The sequence below is a fragment of the Drosophila hydei genome, unplaced genomic scaffold, assembly GCF_003285905.1.
Source record: "Drosophila hydei strain 15085-1641.00,03,60 unplaced genomic scaffold, DhydRS2 tig00000063-arrow-pilon, whole genome shotgun sequence".
NCBI lineage: Eukaryota > Metazoa > Arthropoda > Insecta > Diptera > Drosophilidae > Drosophila > Drosophila hydei.
The window spans coordinates 4,694,271-4,713,882 of record NW_022045657.1 but is presented as its reverse complement, the minus strand read 5'-3'; the positions used below and the strand labels follow the sequence as shown (position 1 = coordinate 4,713,882).

Below are 19,612 nucleotides of genomic sequence, written 5' to 3'. Positions count from 1 at the left end.
GTCAAAAAAACTCTATTGACCTTAGAGTAAAGCAACCAAATAAAATATTTCAATTTCAAGGTCCAAGTTCTTAACGGTTCGCTAAACTTAGCTCAGTCCGCAAGATGTTTCTTTATAGTGTTTATAGTATGTTTAGGTACGTAGGTTCATAAGACAGTGACTTTCTTTAGTCTTGATGCTCTAAGCCTGAAGTCTTCTTGGTAGTCATACATTTTGTAGAAAATTGCATAATAATATTATATATTATCAATATCAATGGCAGAATAACTGTATAAATAAATTAGCGTTGCTGACCAAGTTCTTTCCAACTCAATCACTTTCGAACTGTTCGCATTCAGTCAATAACTTGGCTCGTTTGATTTGTCATTTAATAGAGAAACAAAATTACGTATGTATGTGCCGCCGGCTCGTTCGGTCTCGTTTGGTCTCGTTTGACAATTTGAATGGTTTTTCTCACGCTAAGCAGCGCTGCTTGCGTTGACAGCAACTGCGACTGCGACTGCGACGGCGATGGCAACAGCGATAGCGGCAGCGACGTTCTCGTCAACGTCGACGGCGGCGTCTGTGGCGCCGGCTTGTCTTTTATTCATTCATGCCTCGGCCTCTCGTTGTTTGTTTGTTTTTTTTTTTCATTCATTTTTATTTATTTAGCTAATAATATAAGTCAAATCGAAATTATTTATTATACCGGCATCGCTATCGACTTCGACGTCGCCGTCGCCGTCGCCGTCGCTGTTGCCATCGCCGTCAACGTCGACGACCCGGTCGCGGAACGAGGCCCCAGCTGTATGTGCTTGATTTTTTGTATTATAATTTTTTTTGTTTTGATCGCTATGTAAATCGCTGTGAGATGATTTTTATTGTTTTTATTGCCTCTTTATTTAGCTGGGCAGCTCGTTGCTGTAGTTGTAGTATTAGTAGTAAGCTATCAAGGCATATTGTCTGCGACCGCGACCGCGGCTGCGACTGCGACTGCAAAATTCGAGCAATCGCTGATTGCTGATTGGGGAACACCCAATCGATGAGTGTATAGAACAGCTGATCCAATCAGATTCTAGATTTCACTTTTACATTTGCAAGCACCAAGTTATTACTGGCTCAAATTCCACTTTATATTTTTGTATTCAAATTGAATTTAAAAATAGTTTAGTTGACTAAGTAAAATTCTTTATAGCGAATAAGCATGCGACTCTTCTGAGTATTCACATCACAACCACACTTCATATCCAATTAGACCTATGGCTGTTTATTCTAAGAGGTCTAATTAGCAGCAAAGCGCCTCTTTCAATAGTATTTCGAATCTTGCCTCTGCCTTTTCACAAAGCTCACACGTTAAAAAGATTAGGGGCGTAAGTATTCAAGGATCGGGGAATCCCTTTTAGCTGCTTCAAATTATGTACCCAAGTGCCTGCACACACAGACACATTTAAACGCAAACAGATCTCTATGTGTGAGCGTGTGGCCGATGCCAAAAGAATTAGCGAGTGCCGAAGCGGCCTGACAACAAAGTCATTCAGAGTCATTCAGTCAGTCAGCTTGCCGTCGGCGTCGCCGTCGCCGCAACGGCAATTTTGCTTTTTATGTATTTTCTCTTGATTAGAAACTGCAAAGCAAAACAAAAAACCGGAAAAAGGGTTATTTTTATTGCTTACTTTGGCCTCTGTCGTTCGACGCTGCCGTCACCATGTCTCCCACTGTGTTGTTGTGTGTGTGTGTGTGTGTGTGTCTGTATGTGTGTTGTATTTTCTTCTTAACTTTTGGCGATTCGCCTTTTTTATTATTGTCGCCGACTGCGTCGTCGCTGACTGCGCGGCTGGCGCTGACGTCGCCGTTGAGCTTTTAGCATTTTAAATTGACGTTTATTATGCGCATTTATTGTTGTTGTTGTTGCTGCTTGTTTTTGTGTTTTTTTTTTTTTTTTGGTGTACTCAACATGTTGTGCGAGTATCTCTCCTTGTTGTTGTCATCGTCTCGCGTGGCACTGTCGGCGTCGCTGCCGACGGCGATGGCGATGGCGACAGCGACGTCGCCGCTCGTTTCTTTAGTTTGTTTTGGTTTTTAATTTAATCGTTTTTGTGCCCCCCGCACACCGCGGCCCACTGTTGACGCTATCGTTATTGCTCTTGTTACTGTTGTTGTTGTTGTTGTTGCTGCTGCTGTTGTAGTTGTCGTTAAATGTGTTTAGCACGTGCTGCCTGACCGGCCTCTCTAGTCTCAGCTGTTGCCGTTGTTGTTGCTGCTGTCGCTGCGGTTGCTCGTTTTGCTTTTGCCCTTTTGTGTCTGCTCTTGATGCTTATTAGCGAGTGCCATTCAATGCTCACTCCTCACTCCGTTTGCTCGCTCGCCCGTTCATAGTACTGCTACATACGTGTGCCACTCTGTATAATGTATGTGTGTGTGTGTGTGCGCTGTTGCGGCAGGTTGCTACGGCTGACGCTGCTTAGGAACAAGTGGCCAATAAATTATGGCCCGCCGCAAAGAGCAGCCCCCATTATTATTGCCCATTGAAAGCCTAATGGTAAATACACATAAAACCGTTAAATGCCTTTATATGCACATACATATTTTTATGTTCACATATGGCTAAAAAAAAGGGTTCTGCTGCGGCTGCAGCTGTTTGCTTTTTTATGGCACGGAAACTGACCTAAGCTATGCAAAATCGGGAGGCATTTGCATGAACGACCCGGCCACAGGCACCGATAATGAAATGTGCTCCATCTCCATTGGGGTGTGAGAAGTGACGACGCGTCGTCTCCCGCCGGCAGCGCCGCAGTCGCAGTTGCCGTCGCTGTTCCAATGCCCAAGCGCAAGTCATGCTTGCTACAATACACATACGTATTTGTGTGTGTATGTGTGAGTGTGTGTGCACTTTGTTGTGGTTGCCTGTCACTGTGTCAAGGACAAGTGGCATCTTTGTTTATGACCACTTTAGAAATCAGCCAAGCCAACTTCCCTAATCAACTTTGTCCGCTTCATTCCAGCTGAAGTTCGTTCAACTCGTGGCGTCTATTTGTATGTCTGTCTGTCTGTCTATGTGTGTGTGTCATTATAAACAAAGTACTTAGATCTTATGGCTTATATAAGTCTAGATAAGCCCAGTCGAATGGGATCTACAACACTCATCGAACTTATCGTAAATGTCAGCCTTGTTATCGATTTACTGACGAGATTATGGAGCTTAATTATATCGATCAAGCTAATGTGTGTAGATGTGTGTATGTATGTATGTATGTATGTATGTATGCATTAATAATATTTAAAGGTATATTGTATCACACGTGCGGGCCAGGTTCGGTTTAAAGTTTGTTTTGACTCTAAATACTTTGGGAATTGAGTTTATGCTGTGAATCATTTTAGCTTCTAAGCAAAGCACAGGCATTGGCATCTCTTTAAATAACGATAAACAAATAAACTAAATCACAATTTACAAATAAACAAATATTAAAGTAAAATATTTCTTTATACGAGGCAATTATCATATACTATGCACATACATATATACATATATATATATATATATATATATATATATATATGTACATCATGTGTACATAAATACATTTGTTTTCCCATTCTTAGTTTACGTTTGGGTAAGGCTAAAAGCCATAGAATATCTTTATGCTCAAAGAATATCTCAAGACCAGCCTTGGCCAAAGATGATGTTAAGAAAACAAAATATAAAGGTATTATATTATGATATATGCATATATTATAGTAGAGATATTATTTAGCGTATCTCACAGTCAGATGCCGCCCATGGAAAAGTTACAGCTGCTGACAGTTAAATGCGTGTGTGTGTGTGTGTGTGTGTGTGAGTAGACAGTGCCTATGCCCCCTGACCCCGAGCCATCTCGTGGCCCACTCACTGCACCACACTGCACCGCACCACATTGTGCACTGCGCTGCACGGCACGCACACAATGGACGACGTATGACATTTTTGCAGTTTTTGTTTTGCTCGCCGGCTTCTGCAATGTGGTGCCACCCCCAGTTGGCACCGCTGGCCCCGCAGCGCACATTCCATGGTCGCACCTCATCGAAAACTTTCATTTAATTGCTGAGAAGAACAAGCAAAAACAAGTTGAAAGAAAAAAAAAAATATTTGCCGTTGGCTTTTGTTTACATTGCTTCGATTGTGCCTCGACATGGGAATGAAGAAGAATGGGTGAACGGTGAATGGCGAACGAATGGTGGAATGAGCATGCGAATTGATAGTGCTGTCGACTGCGACGACGACGGCGACGGCGACTGCGACGGCAACCGCGACTGCGACGGCGACGCATGCTATGCGTGTCTGCCTGTTGTGTGGCTACGTGATGCGTGCCAACGTCTGTTCCCCCGACCCCTGGCCAAGCAGCTGTGCCCATTGGCATTCCCCAAATGGCTTTTCAATTGCCTCGACCGGTAAACGCACACCAAAGCAGAAGCGCAGACAAAGCGTAAACGCTGCTGAAGCTCAATAATCAAAACAAAAGAACTAAACTATCGCATCATTATCAGCAGCGAGCAGAAGCTTCAAAGGCTTAGGGTCTAACCTTGTGTGTGTGTGTGTGTGTGTGTGTGTGTGTGTGTGTGTGATCATTGACTAAGGATCAGGTTACTCACGTTTTTGGCATCGGTCCACATTTTCATTGTTTTCATTGCAGTTAGTCGGGGGAATTCCTTGCTTGTAATAATTCTTTGATTTTTGGCGCCTTTTTGTGCTGTTGTTGTAGTTGCTGTAGATTGGCTAATTGTGGGAGCAGGTGCAGCAGGCCCTTCTAGTGCGGCCTCTGCTGCTGCAATTGGTAGCAACAGCTCCACATTTTGAATACACAACTAACTGAACAAGGCTCGATATCAAAATGGCTCTATGAAGTTTTGAACTGGGCGCGTAAATTAAATTTAAGTAATTCGCTTTGGCTTTGGCGCTTTAGCAGAATTTTACGTCTTTTTTGTCGTTGGCCGCGTTGGCGTCGTCTTCGTCGTTGTCGTTGTCGCTGTCGCTGTGTTGTCTTGTTGTGCGAAGTGCAGAGTTCGTACTGAATAGCTTTGGACCAGGCCAACAAGCAGTCAGGCAAAGCAGGCAAGTCAGCCAGCCAACTAGTCAACCAGTGTTGCCCTCGTGCCGAGCCGAATCACATAGCGAGCAGCGAGCGACGAGCCTCAAACTCGTCGGCAACCCTGTCACATGCGCACTTTAGTTGCTGCTGCTGCTGTTATTATTGTTGTTGCCTTCTCCGCTTGTGAGTTTTCCGATTCGCCTTTTCAGTTGCTCCGTGGAAAGCTGCCAGGCGGGCCACACCAGCTGCCAGGAGCGTGCGTGCCGCAACGCAGCCACTAAGCCCGAACCCGAACCCGAACCCGAACCCAAACTCAAACCAGAAAAACATCACATGTAGCATGAAGCTCGGAGCCTGACTATGGCTCGCACATTATGAGTCGATAGGACCACCTCTTTCCCACCCACCCCCACTCACTGGCAGTTTAACTATTTCAGTGCATGGCAAACAAAGGCGGCGTTAGGATGGTTATGTTGTTTGCCCGTTTCATAAAGTCGATAAATGTGCCTGCTGCTCAACGGTTCTATTCGATGCATGCAGGAAAGTGATCGATAAAGAGCTGGCCATAAACGCGCACTCTTATCGATCACTGATCGTTGGGCAGTTGCAATCGATCTTGAAGACTTTTTTAATGAAGGGATGAAGAGTATTTATAATAATTCAATTGTTGATATCTTAAATAAATATATTTTACGCGATCCTAGGATAAGCATAGTTCAATCAAATAAATATAAACATATATTTATAAAGAAATTAATAGTATGTGAGTTAGCTAAATATTAAAAGCATTTGCTTGCACTATATTTTAAAGGACTTACATTTTTAAATTTGCTAATTATTTTTGTAGCAATTAAATTAATTAATATTCATAAATTAATTAATGATCATAGGAAGACTCAGTTATATGGCTCTTGAAGTAACTATTTTAGTTTTGCTTCATGGACAAGCCAAGATAGACCCTAAAACCATGTTAAATATATAAAATAATAATACACATACAGGAATAGTACTACTAAGTGCTGCGCATAGTAAAAAGTAATTTGACAGAAATTGATTTTTGATACAGAAATTGCTGAATGATTCGTGTTCCTATAAAATGCTCACTTAAGCGGCAAAATGATCATTTCACATGCTCAGAGCTGCGTCAACTGATCTTGACAAACAGCAATTGTAAGTCAGGTGCTCAATCGACTCATTATCATCATCGTCATCAGCTCGACGCTCATTATGATCATTCGCTGTTGCTGCACAGCAGAGGCAACCACATAGCCGGACGACCTTTTGCTGACTGATAAAAGTGGGTGGTTGCTGTCGTTGGCTTGGGGGCCCCTGCGGCTGCTGGCTGGCAGCGGCTTAGCTGCACACACTCACATGACTCTATATATACATATAAATAGATATATATATTAACTCAGGCACAACAACAGCAATTCCCCATTCCCTGACCCGACTGACTGCTGATTGCTTTGCTTGCTTGGTTGCTTGGCTGACGTGATGGCATTGCACAGAGACACACACTCATGCATAGAAACATAGACATGCATACACACATACACATGCATATGTACACACACACACACATCGTCATGTATACATAGTGAGTGCGAGTAGCCACACTCATAGAAAGAGAGGGAGATTGCTGCTGCTGTTGTTGTTGTTGCTGCTGTTTTGCACACGTTCCACGTCCCTCAAAAATGAAGCTCGTGCTTTAGCCGAGCAACTGCCGAGCGCATTCGTGCGATTCGGCTCGTTCGCTTTAATATATATGAAGAATTGCTGTTGTTGCTGCTGCTGCTATCGCTGTTGTTCATGTTGTTGCTGCTGCTGCTTCTGCTTCTGCTGCGGCTGCTGTGTTATTTGCAGTTAGCGCATAACGAACGTCAAGCCAAGGCAGCGTTGTAGCTAGCAGGCCGAGCCAGACCTGGTCCAAGCCAGCCAAACAACCGTCGACGGATGACGACGTTTTCCGACTAACAACGGACGCGCATTTTCCACCGTTTCGAGGCGAGCGCATTGAAAATGTGCGACGCAGCGCAGCGTCAATGTTTGGGCACCATCGACCATAGATGGAAGCGGAGCAGGACAGGGCTGGGCGGGGGTAGGCAAAGTGGTCGGGGCACTGCTATGTGGCTATGGGGGAATTTGGGGTAGCTGCTGGTTTAAGCCCTAACGATGTTGGCTCTCTGGCATTCATTGTTCGCCTTCGAGCTCTGAAAATGCCATTTGTTGTTGCTGTTGCTGCGTTGTTTCTGTTGCTGCTGCTGTTGCTGCTGTCGTATTTTTATTTCATACACTTTGCGTATCCTTTCACACACACACGAGTGTGTGTGTGTGTGTGTGTGTGTGTGTGTGCCTGTGTTCGTTGCTGATTTGTGCGCAAAACTTTTACAACATCGCCGCATTGAACCGAGAGTAGCAGCAGCAGCAGCAGCAGCAGCAATGGCAACAACGGTATCAGCAACATTAACGAGAAAAAGCTGCAACAGCAACAGCAACAGCAACAGCAGCATCATCATCGTGCTTGTTGTTGCCAGTTCGGACTCTGGCTTGCCTATGAAAGGTTGAAGCCGGAGTCTGTGGTCTGCTCGCTGTCTCTATTCCAGTTTCCATTCAAACGCTCTAAGAGGGGCTAAGCCGCCGTTTCGCAAATAGTTCAAATGTACAATATTTCGAGTCTTTTGGGCGGGAACTTTTGAACTGAATGCATGCAGGGAATTGCCCGATGCTGCTCATGGGGATTGTCATTGTTGCGAGTGACACCTGCTTGTTTTTGTCTGGCCACGAAGATAATGGCTCGGACTACTTATGTGATTCATATTCAGAGCAGGTGTACACTATTTGTCGAATAAACTAAGCTATATAAAAGCATTTAGAACTTAAATAATTGCTATAAAAACTGAGCTTAGCCTAAGATTGGTTTCGAAATAAATTTTCAATTTTCATAGTGATACTATATAATACTATAATAGAAAGTCAATAGTGTCTTTAGTCCATATACTAAAATGATTTTCATGAATTCATTTTAATAGCTTTATTATTATATTTTCCATTAGCATGTTTATTTGTGATTTCTGGGCCAACTCTTACTTATGGACAGAAATGTTTACAATTTATTGATGTTTTGCTCCGCCGGAGGCCTTCTATGCGCTTCTCATACCACACCGAGCCTGACGTGTTGGACACTTAGTCGGTTTGGGCATTCGCTTTGATAATTTCGATTTGAAGGCTTATCAACCCCACCATCACAGTGAGCACTCCTGCATAGAGTTCCGCATTAACTGATGCCTTCCAATGGCAGCGGCATGCCACCGGCTTCACTTTTCTCAGTCAGGTGCACGATCAGCTATCCGCAAGAAGGACTTCAGCACAGCAATGTAGCTGGCTTTAATGAGAGCTTTCACTGTATATACTCTATATGATATACTCAAGTACATGCTCAGTTATATGAACACACACACACACACATGCACAGACACAAACACCACATACAAACACATACATCTATAAGTAAGCATATGAAAGCAAACAAAGCTGAAAATGCGGTAAGGCAGTGGCGTAGTAGCAGCTGAAAGGGGATTAATTACGTTGAGTATTTTCACTAGCAACTCAACAATATTTATGCTGCTGCTATGGAATGTTTATGTTTACTGCATTTATTTAGAAATTCTAAACGATTTATATATAAATTTGAAAAATCTGTAACATATATTAGTCATAGATTTTGTTTGTATATAAATATAAATAATTATGTTTATATATTGTAAAAATATATGGAAAACATGTGAAAATTTACAAAGCTTAAATATTTAATTTCATAATTTTAATTATTTATTTATTTTTAGAGGTTGGGTAGAACGAAAGCTCAGCAATTTATTTATATTATTTTTAATTAATTTTTAATTTTAAATTTAAATATATAATTGAGTTTTATGTTTAAATATTTTTTAAATTTATTTTTTATTTGTCTAATACTTTTTCCTTTCTTCATATTTTATATTTCATTTTATTTAATTATATTTTATATATTTATAAATAATATAATTATATTTTATATATTTATAAACATTATTCATTAGTATCATTATAAAATATTGTTTAGAAATTACTTTAAATATTTATTTATTTATTATATTATATCTATTTATATAGATTCGATCTTCAATTAATATCTGCTTTTACAGTATTATATATCCATTATTTATTTATATTATTTTTAATTAATTTTTAATTTTAAATTTAAATATATAATTGAGTTTTATGTTTAAATATTTTTTAAATTTATTTTTTTATTTGTCTAATCTTTTTTCCTCTCTTCATATTTTAGATTTCATTTTATTTAATTATATTTTATATATTTATAAATAATATAATTATATTTTATATATTTATAAACATTATTCATTAGTAACATTATTAAATATTGTTTAGAAATTACTTTAAATATTTATTTATTTAATATATTATATCTATTTATATGGATTCGATCTTCAATTGATATCTGCTTTACAGTATTATATATCCATTAGGTCCCCTTTATTGGAGACCTCTGGTGATGTTGCTGTTGCTGTTGCTGCTGCTGCTGTGATGCGTTGGCTGTCTGTTGTTGTATTTTGCCGCAGCAACAACAACAGTCGCATTCGTTCGTTAGATGACTGGCTGTGTGTATCTCGCGCGTGTGTGTGTGTGTGTGTGTGTATACAGTCCTACATTTCCATCGATTTAATCTATCTGACTACGACATCATACACACACATACCCACGCATATACATACACACAGCAGCTACAACACAAAAAGCCAGCCCACCTCACCCCACCCCCCATGGTGTCTGACGGTTGGGCAGTCGGTTCCCCGGTTCGTCGGTTTGCCGCTTCGTTCGCTGCTTCGACGGTTCGGCAACATCGGTCCATACAAATAACGAAATGGCAATGGGGTGTACGATGGGCTTGTGCCCTGCCACTTGGGCTGGGTGTTGTTTTTGGGTGGTTGCTGCTCGGTGGCATGATGCTCGCTGTGGAAGTGGCTCTCGGTCTCGCTCGCGCTCTGGCTCTGGCGCTGGCTATGGCTCTGGCTCTGGCTTTGGGCCTGGTTGGTTTTAGTTCACATTGCTTTTGGCTCCGGCTAGGTTTGAGTTTTGGGTTTGGGTTTGAGTTCGGGCTGGGTTCAGTTTGTGCCGTGTGGACGGGCGTTTTTGGGTTGAGTTGGAGCCGCATAAATTTCTCGTCTCGTCTCGTTCGTCTAGTTTAAATGCCTGTGTGTGCCATTGTGTGTGCCCTGTTGGGCTGTGTGTGTGCGCCCGGCGACGTCAACGGCGCCACAATTGAACTGTCAGTAATCTGGGAGCTGGGGGACCGGGACTGGCAATAGAATAGAGGTAGTGCCATAGCAACCCATGCTACGTAATAAGTATTCGAACAGTGTAGGAAAATGACAGGGAATATGTGTGGAATACGGAGCTTAAGCTGCGACTCTAAAGATATAGTGTGCGATGTTAGTTTTTGGACTTCAGTTCAGAAAGCTCCAATATATATATATAAGACTGATCGGCTTATGTTGTAGCATTTTTAAGCATTTAGAAAAGGTTAGAGTAGCAGAAACTCTTTCGACACTTTAAAGCTGGGGAAATTATTCATCTTCTATGAGAAGAATTAATAAGTATTCAGGGATTATTTCTAAGTACCTGCAACTTGGCTGCAGAATCTATGAGAATGTGAACTCAACTTGGTTTTAATTTCAGATAGGGGAGTATTTATATTATACTGAAAAATATATGAAAGAGTCATGTTTTTTATAGACTTGGTGTGATCTCAAAGAGACAACTTTAGTTGCAACAAATAATTTGAAATGATTTTTTGTTAACAAAATATATGATTAAACTACTAATAAAACTATATATATATATAGTATAAAACTATATATATTACTATGTATATACTATATATAGTATATATATATAGTATATAGTAAATTTAAATCTCAAATCCAGCTCTTCATCACAGATGTGTGTAGCTTACTAGGATAAGTCATTTACCAAGGACTTGAGGAGTTATAGACCTATGCTAATAACATTATAATGACACTAAGACTATAATGTGTGATGCCTTTGGAGATCATTGTCCTCTCCACAGGCAGCACTATAAAGCGCCTCACTGATATTACATTTGAAATGCGAGGAAGCTTTGGAGCTATCTAGATAATTTGCAATACAGATTCTTGAACCGGGGTTCAGATTTAACTGGCAGCTAGTGTCAAGGCTGTGGTCATCACTGACTGGCGGAGCATTGAGTTGGGAAATGGAGGGCATTACGACGAAACTCAACTACATCAGAAGCGTCGTTGTCGTCGTTGTCGTCGTCGTCGTCGTCTGTGCTTTGAACTCAGCTCGGCGCCAACTAAGTCGAATGCCATGTGTTGTGCAGTTTACCCAATGGTCAACAGGGACAAGGGGTAAGTGCAGAAGGATTTTGCTGCTGGTTGGGGTAAGTTGGCGCCCAGGGTGAGCGATGAGCGGAAGGTAAAGCAATGGGGGACAACAGTCGCTGCGGCGACTCTCGATGAAACTAAATAGTTGCATGTTACGTATACGTAGCGTAGTACTACGAGGGCTAACACTAACGTGAGTTGACGCAAATGCAAATACATATTCACACACACTCGCGCATACATGCAACAAGAGATCTAGTTATAAACATGTGCATATGAAATATTGACCGCTGCATAGCGCTGCATTGGAGAATTTGGACACCAGATTGCGGTCTGGGTGTCGGCCAAGCAGAGCTTGGGGGGCTTACGCACAGAAACAGATACAGTTAGACGGTTGTCAATCCAGAGAATAATGCATGCAACTCAAATGCAGCCTTGTTTTAGAAGACTTTGGTTGCAGCAAAGTGAATGTTTCTGAAGGGTATCAACTGACATAAATGTGGTTATAATATTAGTTTCTCCTTCAGATTGACTGACTGAGAAGAGAAGCTGCAGGAACCGAGCTTAAACAGTTGTAAGTGTGGGATTTTTATGCTTTTTGCTTAACGTATTTTGCTGTCTTTAAATTAATAATAGACGCAACAGTGAATAAATAAATTCTTTAGCTCAATACTTTGATTGTGGCTGCTTTTTGCTTTGGGATCATTGAGGAAGGCACTTAATAAATTAAGTTGGTCTACTTAACACAAACTGCTAATAATAGTTACCTTTCGTTAAATTGTTTCTAGAATTCTTGAAAGTTATTAAGAAAAACAATTTTTAAACTAAAATCAGAATTCATTGATGTTCAAATTAAACAAACTGCCAGGCAAGGAACTTAGGCATTTAACTTAATAGAAGATTAATTATTGTTATGCAATTTATGTTTTATTTTATTAAATTTATGTTTGCAATATTAGCTTAGCATCAGAGTGTTCCAGCACAAATTTATCTTTATTTTATGTTGAGTAAATAAATATGATAAATATAATTAAAGAAATAAGACAGAAATTATTATTAATTATAAAATAACAAGTGTTGGGACACCGAAGGTGCTTACTGCACCATAACTCACAGTCGCATAGCATTCCACAAATAAATGTGGCACGCTTTGAGTGCAGCTGATAATGATTGCATCATGTACTGCTGCTGCATGGCACTCTGATAGTCATGCATCATCCAATTAAGTGATGAACCTGCTGACAGTGCCACAACAAATCTAGTGAAGGACGCTGTTGACAGTCGGACTTAAGATACGCTCTCGAAACAACATTCATTCAACAAGTTGCCAGCTATAAGGCTGTCCGCGATGCTGCTCCTGCTGCTGCTGCTGCTGTTGCTGCTGCTGCTGCTGCTGCTGCTGCTGCAGATTTAGTCTTTCGCTTGTCCAACACATTAAACTGACCTTCGATGTCGCCGGGCTGCTCTCACTCATTAGCGTATCTACTCATAACTTCATTCCTTTCTATTCACTCACACGCAGCCAGAGCATTCACTTGGGCCCGCAGCTACGTTCATTGAGAGCTTTTCACGCCTAATTAAAAGAACAGCCCCACAAAGGCAATAAAAACGACAGTGCCCAAACAGCTGTGAACTGATTTTTTTTCTTTGCTCCTTTTTCTTTTCATTTTGTGGCTGTTGTTGCTTTTGTTGTAATGTATAAACAGATTAACCGCAAGCCAATGGGCATAGGGTTGGGTAATGGGGCTGCGGAAGGATGGGGCTTTCCAAAAAGAGGGAGAACCACTTGTTACCACGCGGCGACTCTTTTGGGATAGCGCCAACGCCACGGGAGCATTGAACGTAACACTTTCGCTGGCGACTGCGAATGACGACGTCGGCGACGTCGGCGAAAAGAGCAGCATTGACTAATGATAGATGGATTGTTGTATTGCCGTATTGCCGTATGGCTGACTGACTGCCTTTCGGTGGATGCTTCATGTTGTTGATGACTTTGAATGGCAGGTTGCCGGCTCTCTGGGTGCCTGTCTGTCTGTCTCCCTCACTGCCTGACTGCCTGACTGGCTGCCTGGCATGCATATATTACAAGGGTCCACAAACGCCAGCAACAGCAAAATACCATAAATAAATAAAAAGCAGTTAACAACAACAGCAACAACAACAGCAACGGCAAAGGCAACAACAATAAATTGTTCAAGGTCGCCGCTTGTCTGCTGCCTTCGCTGGCAGCATGAAAAATGCAAAACAAACGTCGACCGAGACTGCGACGTCTGCGTGAGCGTCAGCACTCGCGGTTGCTGCGGCACCAACAAAGTTCTGTCATAATTCACATGCGATGCGAATTCGCAGCGCCACAGATGCGGATGCGAGCAGGGCGTTGTGTGTGGGCGGCATCTAGTTGGGGGGGGCGCAGCTGTGGAAATTTCAGTTTAGCAGCTGGCGAAAATGTATTAAAAGCAAACGCACGAAGCAACAGACGACGCAACAGCAGCCAGACATCTAGTCACTCAACCAGCACAGGCTTTCAACCCTCCCACGCCTAGCTGCCACCCCTGTGCAGCTGCAGGCTCCGCATCCCTCTAAACACAATCCACCAAGGGGTGCATTGGCATTGGGCTCTGTCTACGGCTGCGGCTTCATGTGTGTGCCACGTCTCTGGCTCTGTGCATACAAAAGCATAAATTGAAAATACGAAGCCGATGCCAACGACGACGCCAACGTCAACGCTGACAGCGACTGCGACCGCGACGCCAGCGCAGACGTTGCGCCACTGCCGACGTTGACAGCGATGCCATCTGCGCTGTTCGCGTCGCAGTCGAAGGGGTTGCAAAGTTTTTCACTTTTCACGGCGAGTAGCACAAAAAAACCCACACACAAATACACACACACACACACACACACACACACACATAGAAATCAAATTTGCTGGCAAAGAAAAACTTTCGCTTCGCGGCAACGTCGCTCTGACGTCCTGAAGGATTCACGCCTTGCTGCCCAGTTGCCTTTGAGCTTATTAAGCGTCCCCTCCAGCAGCTGCCACACACAGTCTGTGCACTGCTTCGCTGCGGTTCCATTGGCAGACGCCGCACTCCAGACAACAATAGCAACAACACCACAACAGCAACAATAACAACGACACCTATCCTGTTGCCCACGTCTGTTAGTTCTAAGGCAGCTCTCACATTTGCATAACTTCTGCACGCACTTTGACATGTGGCTGGCGAAATTCGGATAAGTGTTTTGGTTTGTCTGAATGAACAGAGCCATTCAATGTACATATGCCTGTGCCTGTGCCTGTGGGCGTGTGCGTGTGCGTGTGCGTGTGTATGTGGGTCACACACACAGACTGTGGCATCTACAATTCCCGCCTCTCCATATCCAGCTCCAGCTCCAGCTCCATCTCCATCTGCATTTCCACGTACTTAAAGCGGCTACTAACCAAAATTGGCGCACACGGCCTGCGGTTAGCCGAGCTGACCTTACACAGCGGGCAGCGCCCATGGGGCATGCCCCTGCATGGGGCTGGCTTATAAGGCTGAGCTGTCGTCCCATCACCTGCCCTGCTCAAAGTTTCAGCAGGTCAAGTCAATGCTGGCAATGCATAACCAATTAGTGGGTCATGTTACGCACTCCAGCAACAATGCGCTAAGCGGCCATTGATAGGAAAAGGAAAGGACATTGATTGGAGTGCGGGCTTATCTTAAAAACTTTCCCTGTGAAGTGCATTCCACAATGACAAAAGATGGACAAGTGGCAGCAATTGAAACTTGAATGTAAAATACGAAATCCACTTCGAATATCTAAGTAAATATATAAATAAATATATAAATATAAATATATATATATATATATATATATATATATAAATAGGCCAAAGGAATATTTATCATGCAAGACTAGACCATCCAAGACTTAAATATATTAAACTATCAACTTTGAGGGCAATAAGATATATGTTTCTGAATAACTAAAGCTTGAATACCGATAATTTCATTGTAATAATATTAACAGCATAGTAGGGCTTAAATTTCACAGATAAGTTCACTTCTGATTTTTTTTAATGAAACTAAATTTTCTAATATATATATGTAATATATATAATATGTTTATTAGTATATTTTTGCACATCAATTTAACACTTGGAAATAGGTTAATTGCTCTGAAGCCTGTTTTCAAGTATTCCTTTTGTATTCCTTTAGTAAATTTGCAAGTCACATTTAACTGCAGATTTAACCTGGTCTAAAATGTGTTTTTTTAACTTATTCTTGGCTGACTCATTTATGAATTAAATGCTTTATTGTTATCTAATGTGTTCTCAAATTCCAATCGATTTTAATATAAAAGGACGCAACAAATGTGTTTCAGTTGTATAAAATAGTATTAAAATGTTTGAGCTAACACGAACTAGTTTTGTTTTAATTGCAACTCAAAGATTACAAAACGTGTTTCAACTTGCAGTTCGATTAGCCTGCAAGGCCTTTTGCCATAACAATACGAAGGCATTCAATAATTAATGCCGAAACATCTTTAATTGTGATGGCCAGCTGGCATCCTTTGTCTTTGGCTGTGGCAGTCGATTTCTAATTTCAACTCAACGCATCTCAGGGCTTAAATGCAAGAAATTTAATAAACATTTCTGGTCGAATATATTTTCGGGTTCTTTGGTTCTCAGTTAGCCCGCAATTTGCCCCAGCCCCTCGATCCCATTCAATCTAATGCCGAGTCGAAGCCAGCCCACATCCACGAGCCGCGCCAAGGCTCAAGCAGACCTTTCAGCTACTCGTGCACAGAGACTTGGCTTGGAGCTGCTGCTTCTGCTGCTCTACTGGTCCTTCATAGCTGTTTGCAGAAAAACAAGGCGTAGAAGGCGGCGCTTGGTAGGGAAAATCACATTACAACAGCAAGAGCAAAGGCAGAGGCAGAGGCAGAGGCAGAGGCAACAGCAATAGCAACAAGAACAACGTTGTACATTCTTGGCGTGTTAGACTTTGTGCAACAACAAAAACAATAATAATAGCAGCAACAACAACAAAAACATGGCATTTTCATATGGAAAGGACGAAGGAAGAAAACGCTTTTTGCTCGATTCACATTCGCATTCGCCTGTTTGGATAGCTCTAGCTGCCTGACTTCAGCTTCTATCTGCGCATCTCTGTAATCATCATCAACACCACGAGTCAGCCAGGCAGCCATCCTGTCCTCGTGCGCAATATCCTTGTCGGAGACGCTCCTTTCAGCCCCAAACAGCATGCTGCCCTCGTCTCTGCTGCTGCTGCTGCTGCTGCCTGTCCCGCCTGATATCCTGCCCATCCACAGCCAAACACATTTTCCATTTTCGTTTTCATTCTGGCTAAAGCCAAAGCCAAGTCGCTTGCCTGCCTGCCTGCCAAGGCTTGCCAGCTATCCTGGCTGCCTTGCTCGACTCGAGTCGAGTCCTTGCTGCTTCATTATTTCAGCATGCTGCTCGATGCCTTTTCTATCTGATGGATACGTATACGTACCGTGTGCTCCGTTGTCGTTGTCGTTGTTGTTGTTGTTGTTTTTGTTATTTCTGTTGTTGTTGCCGTGAATTTGCAGCATTTTATCCTTCGCTCGAGCATGGAGCCAACATAGAGCGTGTGTGTGTGTGTGTGTATGTGTCTGTTTGTGCTGACAATAAAAGTTTCGTACATACACACAAACACACGCGCATGAAAGCTTAATGCTTTCAGTGTGGCTATATATATATATATATATATATCTATATACATATATGGACGTGTGTGTGTGTGTTTGCTATAGCTGTATGTATAGTCCATCGTATTTCAGAGCAAGTTTTCATACCCTATAACCATGAAACGAGTAACACAGCCATAGACGAATTTTCTGTCCGTTTGATAAAATCAAAAATTGAATTAAATTTATTTGTTCCGGTATTATCAAATAATTTGTATATATAATTTGGGAAATATATTAAGCTATTTGTTGCACAAAGAAAATAATTGATTTATATAATTAATTTTATTTTTATAATTAAATATATTTATATAATATATTTATAATTAAATATATTTCAGTGAGTCAGTGCCAATTGCCGCACGTCTTACCATTTGCCTATCAGTTAATAAACTTTTATTATATATATTATATATATTATATATATTATAATATCTTGTAGCTTTTATGTTATTCCTCATCCAGTTCAGGGCATCTCTGAGTCTGCTGTTTTCTACTGCAGCCGTCTGTTTTTTGCTGTGTTGGTTGTCGTTGTGCCGATGCGGACAACGTTGCTGGATGGCTGGCTGCTTGGCTGGTTGGCTGGCAGATCGTGTGGTGGGTGGCTGGGTGGTTGGGTGGTAGTTGGCTTGGCTGGCAGACGTTTGGGTAGCACGTTGAGCTGGGGCGGTGGTGTTTGTGGGTCGCATAACGGTTACAGTGAAACTTTTGCCCTATTGTGACAAACAAACGACAACGACAACGACAACGACAGCGTCGGCGAGGACGAGGACGAGGACGAGGACGAACGACTGGGTGGGTGGATGGGTTGCTGCCAGGTTGGGTGGTTGCTGGCTGACAGGCAAACGAACAAACGGACGGACAAACTGCTGGGAGTGCGGCATTCACCCTAAACGAATGTAACCCGCGCCAGCGCTCGCGTCGTGCTTCACGTTGGGCTCGTTGAATAGCAAAGTGAGCGACCGTACGACCGTACGACCGAGCGACCGAGCGACCGGCTGACAGGCGAGCTTGGCCTGAAATGTGTGCCGTTTTAGAGGGTGTTCCGTTGCAGAGCCAGCATGGCGAGCAGCTCCACGCTGGCTGGGACACCCTCTATGCGGCTGCCGCTTCCCTTGGATTTTTATGCATTGGGCCATGAGTTGAGGCTGCCTAACAGCCAGGACAGCCGGTAAAGAGCCCCCCTTGAAACAAACTATTGTTGCTGTCGCTCTGCGAAAACTAAATGAATGAGGTTTTAGCCTGTGTGTGTGTGTGTGTGGGTGTCTCAGAGTACGCCGAATTGGCAAACCTAGCTGCAGGCGCAGATGGCTAGAAATCATGCCCAGCTGTTGGCTCGGGCTCCAGCTGAAGGATAGCTGCGGCGCATGGGTTCTGTTGGAGAGGCAATAGCTAACCCGTTGCATACGATATCCTTGAAATGTGGCGGTGCTTTCAAAACGAGCTGGCAGCGTTGCTCCGAGCACCATCGATAACTTTTTGCCCACGCCATTATTCGCAAAAAAAGAGACCCAAGAAACAAAAATGCAAAACACAATCAGCACAAGTTCAGTTTTTGGGGGCGCATGACGCATTCGGCTTTCAGGTTTTATCAGTTCTTTCTCACTCGCCATTGCTCGAAAAGGCATTTTTGCGCCGCTGCTGTTTGTTTTGATGACACACAGCGAATAACGCTGAGGCTGAAGCCGCTGGAAGGCCCCAAAATGCTGTGCGCCATCGACTTGGCACTGTTTCAACAGAAATCGAGGGGCCGCAGTTAAATGGGACGCACGTACGCCTGAAGAGTATTCAAAACTGTGGGAATTCAACTCACTAAAACTGGGCTTAGCTAGCCGCCCATTTCCAAAGGCAAAGGCAAGAGTCTGCCATGACTGGCACATGATCAGTGGGACTCCCTTGTTATGCCTTGAGTACATTTATTTCGAGTGAGCTGTTCTATAATATATATATATATTTCTATAATTGTGGATGTGGGTTATATATATATATATATCGATTTATATAAATTAGATGTCACAATTAAACATACTTTAGTCATAAGTCAATTGCGTAAATCGAAATGAAGACCAAGTTGTAAGAGAAACCTATAATAAGTTCTTCAGATAATCTAATCAATTTAACAATTGTTAAAGAGAACCAAGAAGAGAAGCATGAAGAAACTCTAGTTTGGCTTGTGCATTGTTTCGAATTGTTAGCTAAATCAAGTTAAGTGTTTAAGCTGATCAGCAGATAGCTCTTTAAGCATAGTTCATTCGTATGAATGTGCCTCTATTCGTGGCAGTTGGTAGCTTTCCACATTATAATATATTTGTACCTATACCCTTCAGGTGCTCTAGATATAAATATTTACCCCAAATATGCTAATTACTTGCCACCCGCCCATCTCGGAGTAAGGCTCCCTCTATTTATATACATACATCGATCGATGTTGCT

The 19,612-nt window shown here is 42.3% G+C and overlaps 1 protein-coding gene across 1 annotated transcript in view; it reads right to left on the bottom strand.

The window, feature by feature from the left end:
* The window catches only part of LOC111604627 (centrosomal and chromosomal factor), a 34,585-nt gene extending 29,732 nt beyond the window's left edge, over nucleotides 1-4,853 (bottom strand). The window contains exon 1 of the mRNA XM_023322755.2: nucleotides 4,606-4,853. Coding sequence (XP_023178523.2) covers nucleotides 4,606-4,641 — 36 coding nt within the window. The 5' untranslated portion in view covers nucleotides 4,642-4,853. The remainder of the gene's footprint in view (nucleotides 1-4,605) is intronic.
* Between the last annotated feature and the right edge of the window lie 14,759 nt (nucleotides 4,854-19,612).